The sequence below is a fragment of the Morone saxatilis genome, unplaced genomic scaffold (genome assembly GCF_004916995.1).
Source record: "Morone saxatilis isolate NCDOM2014 unplaced genomic scaffold, NCSU_SB_2.0 Contig11, whole genome shotgun sequence".
In the NCBI taxonomy this organism is placed as follows: Eukaryota; Metazoa; Chordata; class Actinopteri; family Moronidae; genus Morone; species Morone saxatilis.
Window position 1 is genome coordinate 22,914,668 of NW_023339663.1, and position 6,326 is coordinate 22,920,993.

Genomic DNA, 6,326 nt, shown 5'->3' on the forward strand with positions numbered 1-6,326 from the left:
TTTTTCCCCCTTCCTTCCAAATGAATCGTTAGTTATTCACCTCCCTCCCCCCACTTTGTTGGCGAGGTTTAAGCTAATTCTCTTTATTTAGCTAGCAGTCTGGAAAAAAAAAAAAAGCAGCAACCGGCCGCGCCTGGGCCATATAGGCATACGCAACACATTTTTAGATTAGGTCATCCATTTATGGGTTCCCTCTCCACTGGGCTCAAGGCCCACCACAGGGCGCTTGTGTAGTCATAACCACAGTCACACCATCTATTATTCAAGTATTATCATGTATCAGCCAGGATGGATTATTTATGTCTGCAAGGCTCACTCTAACCTGCTACATTGAGCCAGTGTTTAACCTACCTTTGCATAGCTTGCTCCACCTAAAAGAATGTCATTGAGTTGGCCTTAGAGTTTTCATGTCACATGGTTTCAGAGTGCTCTGCATCGGATCTAAATGAATTCATGGGGCAAACACCGGTTTTTCTCATGCTGAAGGCCTGCTAGTAGAGTACACAGGAGGCTGAAAGTTGATGTGAGCATCGTGAGACAGGTCCGCTCCCCTTTCCCAGCATCTGAGATGGGAACAGAAACGAGCGCTGCTGTCTGACAGGTTCACACAGCCTCCAGGAGGTTGTGTTTTCTGAATGAGTGGTCACATCGCAGCATATTGTATATTGTAGTTTCATAAAGGGGTTGCAGTGGTTGGCAGTGTATTTTTTTTCTTCAAAGCCTCCAATTCATTTTGATGATCACATTCAAACTCTGCTTATTGTACAGCCAAATGACATCTTAATGTGTTGGCACCATTTTCTGTAAAGGAAATCAAGGTTTGCTTGTATTACTCGCCTATTAGATGAGCTTTAATAACCTTGTTCATAGCAAGCAGCTGTAATAACAGTCATTTTATTCTAATATCATTATTTGTTGTATGTATGTATGTATGTAATGTATAATGTTCTCAGATAAACTCAGTTCGGTCTGATATTTTTGTCTCTGAGAGAATCTGCTAAAGATTGTCTTTGTACAGCATCAGCTTCAGTCACTCAGCTCTGCTTTTAAGGTCAAGTGTGTGTATCTGACTGGGTCTTTCTATACACATAGCACTGCAGCTTGGGTTTGTGTCATCTAGATGACATCATGTCTAATAATATTTCCAAAATATTTGCCTTAAAGAGGATCAATAATTTGAAATGTGATTATTAATTATGTCTTTATTTTGTCCCTCTTTCCTTAGCCTCGAAAGAACGCTAATGGTCCTGGCAGCCAAGTACGGGTCCTCAGTCCCCCAATGAAGAGCAGCTCATCGTCCTCCTCCTCTTCCTCATCGTCTTCATCCTCATCCAGCTCATCATCGGAGAAGAGGACACCGCGGAGGACGCATCATCAGATGGAGGCAATTATACAGGACAAGCAGGAGAAGGCCAATAGGATAATATCAGAGGCTATTGCTAAGGCCCGGCAGCGTGGAGAGAAGAACATCCCCAGAGTTATGAGCCCTGAGAGCTTCCCCAGCTCTTCCTCACAGTACAAGACCCACCGTGACCGTGAGCACAAAGGAAACGGCAAGGCACGGCTCAAAGAGAAGGCCTGTAGGAAGGCCTGCATTGTACCCTCCTCCAAGCCCAAGCAGAAGGCCAAGATCGGGTATGTAGTCACAGCCCTTAATACGGTTTTGTAAACCACTGAAATGCACATGTTTTGTTAAAATAAACCAGTAAATGGAACTTTCAGGTCTTACCCTACTCAAAGCAACGTAGTATTTTTTTAACACAACCCTAAACCTGTGCCTAAACCACTGCGGAATTTAATGAGCCGGATGAACAAGTGACATATGAAAACCCTGTCATTGTACTACCATACTGATTGAGATTTATGCATATTCAACCCAGAGATTGGGCTGCAGTAAACAATTAGCAAATCAATTGATCATTTACTTTTATTAATGTTTGTTTTTTTTATTTAGTTTAATAATATGTCAATAGTCATGGCAAATGCAGACCACAGAATTCACATATTTATTTAACAGAAAGACAAAGAAAATTCTCTTCCTCTGCATCCGTAAATCAAACTGATACATTTCACAAAGTACTGGCCAGAAATGCAGATGTGCAATGTTAACACAGTAGCTTGTTTTACTTAGTCTGATTTAGGGGGAAAACACTAATAAATCCTGACCCCCTTAAGTCTAAGGGATTTCAAGGGAAAGAAATATTTTTTATTTATTTTTTTCATTTTAAGATGGTACATTGTTGGCATTTAAAATGTTTATCTTATGATAAAATGTTTATCTTCATGTATATCAGACAAGCTGCTGAATTGCATCTCGCACATCATCTCCGGCCACATGATCTATTGATAGCACTATAATAAATATCTGAACTATCCGGAGAATAGAAAAAGAAGTTGGAGCTGAGAGTCAAAGCTAAATCGCTTGGTAATTAAAACTATACTGTAGGAGGATGCTCATTTTACCATGTTTTATATTGATATATTGACTAACACCTGATGCCTGTACTGCCTTTGCCTATTTTACTGATTTGAACCTGCTTGTGTACTGGTTCATTTTGCTGGTACATTGTTTTTCCAGCGGACATTTTCTGCCTGTCGTTGCCAAGATGGAAGCTCAAAGTTCAACAGAATTTACTGCACGCCATAACAATAAACCAGGCTCAGTCATCAGCATAGACATGGGAGGAGCAAACAAAGGCTGCATTTACATGTGAGACAGTGCTGCCGAGTATATTCAGGCTAGTGCTGATGTATAGATACCACGGTCCGCCTCCCATCCCCCTGTTTAACGGCTATAAGCAGTGTGTAGCTATAAGCCACACCCAACGCGAGCTATTGAAATTTTCAGCTGGTGCAGATGCGAGAGCTGAGGCAGGGAGCTGAAGGAAAAGGGGGAATGTTTAGACACGGTAATGTCAGATTGTGCTGCTGACAAAAAAAACAAAACAAAAACGAGCATGATTCGTTTTAACCATGATTGAGAAGGCCTGTGTTCTCTAGACTTTAGCGCGAGAGTGACTGACAATGGTCAACAATAATATCTGGCAGGCAGCTGTGTTGATTAATAACTAGATGAGCTAGGCAGAGGGAGAAAAGCTGTAGCAGATAATGGATTTTGCTTGTAGTTTGTGTGTGTGATAATGAGAAAGTTGCGGCAGTGCTGATGTTTGGGAGAACAGTGAGATGATGGAGGAAATCAGTCATTGTGACACAGTGCCACCAGCTTCCCAGCTTTAGTTGGATGTATTTGCCTGGTGATGCTGACAGCAGCTCAGGTCTCGTAGCTGTTTGGTAACCAAAGGATTGTTGATCTGGTGGCCTGCTCTGTTTTGATCATTAAATAAAAGCTCAGTTTGATCATGTAATTTAACTTTGAGTCCAAACACTTTTGAGATCAGGAAGCTTAACTCTACCTTGGTTAGTCAGTTCACACACACACACACACACACACACACAATGTTTTTCCCTCTGTAACCACCTTGCAGTGGTGAAGACACAGATTGTGTTTGATTAAATGCTGAGGGTTTAATCAGCTAAGACTTGTTACTTGTCTTGAAGGGCTAACAATTGGTCTGCATTCTGTCATCCAAATGTGTCACTGATTCCAATCCCTGTTATTACACGTAAATGGGTTATGTAACCCATTTTGATTCTTTGTAACCATACTTGGCATACATGCATAACAAGCATCAGATAAGGCTGCGTGCATCACAGCCTGCTTATGGAACCTAGTATTGTATCAGTCAACCTAGAGCTTTCATTGCATCATGCATTGTAGCCATTTTGAAGCGTCAAACTCATTCAGTCTGGTCAGATGAGTGACACAGTCTTACAGAAGATTTTATATAGGCCATGACCTTTTGTACTTGTTGATAGCTTTGTTGCTGTTTGTTTATTTCCTTAACCAATTCTGAGTTTGTCAATGCAGCCAAATGCTCTCAATCTGTGAGGTCTGGGTTAATGCTACTATGCTACGTTTTATTAACCTCTTTCAAGAATAGTAAAATCTAAAGGATGCATTTGAACTTCTAACACATTGTGGGATTTATGCTGTACTTTAAGTGTATTGCTGTTTAAATACACAGTTGCAGATACTCGTCTTTAAAATGATGTACATTTGGAACAGTAGACCTTGCAGTGAAACTGGACCACTTTACAAGGCTTTTAAAACTCAATTATTACCCCTACCGTTCACACAGTCTGCACATTATCTTGACTGAGCTTCAGACTAGTCAGAATTGAGACAATCAAATACGCCTGAATTTGAGAAAAGGAATCAGCGATTGAATTGATTGAGTCTGTGACCCTGTCATTTTTCCTGTCTAATGAGGTCTGAGTGCTGTGATGCTGTGAATTACTCTTCAGTAGTTACATATTTGTGATGGAGAATCTTTTCAGTCTTTTAGAATGTGACCGCAGTGATCCCCAGTTTACAGTTGTAGCGCCTACTCTGTGTCCCTCTCCCATTTGTTTTAATTGAGAAAATAAGTTCAGATGTACAGGCCCTTGGTGCAAATGTGGCAATGATGTATAGCTCTGTCTGTATATGTGAAGAGGCATGTGGGAGTGTGTGAATATTTTCATCTGAGGTGTGAATATTCATAGCTGGCGAATGCTCATGCTAATAGAGCTTCTACTTTTCTACTAATTAGAAATGGCACAATAAAGAACAGTCAATTTGGAGCAGAGTTTTCTCAAGATCTGTATTTGATGAGGAAGCTTGTGGCCTCAGTAACCAACATAAATTTGACTCTTGGTGACCATGTTGATGTGGAAAAAAATATAATTACAGGATTGGAACATACATTGCCCTTTTATTATAATATCATCATAATAATAAAAGCAATATAATTACAAAAAGATGAGGATAATAAACCTACTTGTACTGTGTTCCATAAAGGACCGCTTCACTGAGGCAGGCAGGTCTAGGCCTAGAATTACCAGTCTGAGCATGATGAGTCACAGGCTTATGGCACTGTAATGTAAACATGAGAGCTAAAACCTAAATACTACCGTATTGGCCTGAACAACAGTTGACCTGATTATACGCCCTCTTTTTCAACACTTGCTTTTGAAATGATTTGTCCCACTAAGGAAACGTTTAATAAAACAAACCCGGCAGACTACGTTTTTACGTTTTTTAATATCATTAAAATGCATTGTATAAATAAGAATGCAGCTAATGCATAAAAAGCATATAACTCCTAGAGGAGAAATTGAGATTACTAGACGCTTGTGGGGCAGACACACCATGCATTATTATGGCATTTTACTCTGGTAGCGAGTGCTTGTGAATACAAGACAGACTGGAGGAAGCTTGCTAGCCCAGTGGAACGGTCAAGCTGTAATATAACACTGACTTAGTTGTAACGTCAAATAGGAACATCTACTGTTGTGATTTTATAATTACAATTATAAGACAATTGTGAGCCTGAACGCATCAAGGCTGTGAGTGTTTCAACTCACCTTGGACTAAACCTCCATGTTCTCTTTACTTTATTTAGCTCGAACCACCAAATACAGTGAGAACTGCTGTGTGTCTGTACAGCCGCAGTGTGGGACAGTTGTTCTGTTGCTAATGTGGAGTTATGGAGGCCTGTGTACACGATGACAAGAAGCTCCGAGGAGAGATTCATACTTTAGGAGAGTCCCGTTCATATGCATGCACCACCCAGGATCTCCCCATAAAATATTAATGCATCTCGGCTGCAGAGGTACTAACCTTCCGCTGAAGTCATTACTTCAGCCTCCGCTCTGTTGAGGGTGTGTGCGATTCTGTGTGTTCAGTGTATGCTCGCTCTTTCATTGCATCTGACCCTTCTTTAAGCAGGGAATGGAACCTGATGTAAGACTATTATCCTAATTGTGTGTGTAGTGAAGGGTCTCTTTCTCTGAGACCACGGCGCTGTCATTACTACCTGGTTTCTATTAGAATCATCAGTTCTATTTAATTGCTAGTAAGTGCCTTCTGGATTACTTTGCTAGTTTACTGTGCCAGTATTAAGTTAGGGGTCATATCATTATATGGAAAATCTGTCTGACTGACGAGAAACATAAATGAAAGCAGCTGATTAAAATATGGATGCACCAGCCGCCATGACAGGTGGACAAGCATTAGACACATGTCCAAGAAAAGATGTTAAGTGTTCATCAGTGATCTTTTTCTTGGCTAATAAAGTGCTTTGATATCTGGTAGGGGGCTCTGGGGCCTTTGAGGAAAATACAACCACATAATTTCAGTCACCTAAGTCCCCACTGATGTTTTAGTTAATATATAGTCATTTATAACATTATAAATGTAGTACATTACACTTGAATTTCCCTCG

The 6,326-nt window shown here is 40.5% G+C and overlaps 1 protein-coding gene across 5 annotated transcripts in view; it reads left to right on the plus strand.

Annotated features, from left to right (window-relative positions):
- The window catches only part of chd9 (chromodomain helicase DNA binding protein 9), a 65,325-nt gene that overhangs the window by 20,440 nt on the left and 38,559 nt on the right, over positions 1–6,326 (plus strand). For all 5 annotated transcript variants that reach the window (XM_035682102.1, XM_035682099.1, XM_035682100.1 and 2 more), the window contains one exon: positions 1,226–1,635. In XM_035682102.1, coding sequence (XP_035537995.1) covers positions 1,226–1,635 — 410 coding nt within the window. The remainder of the gene's footprint in view (positions 1–1,225; positions 1,636–6,326) is intronic.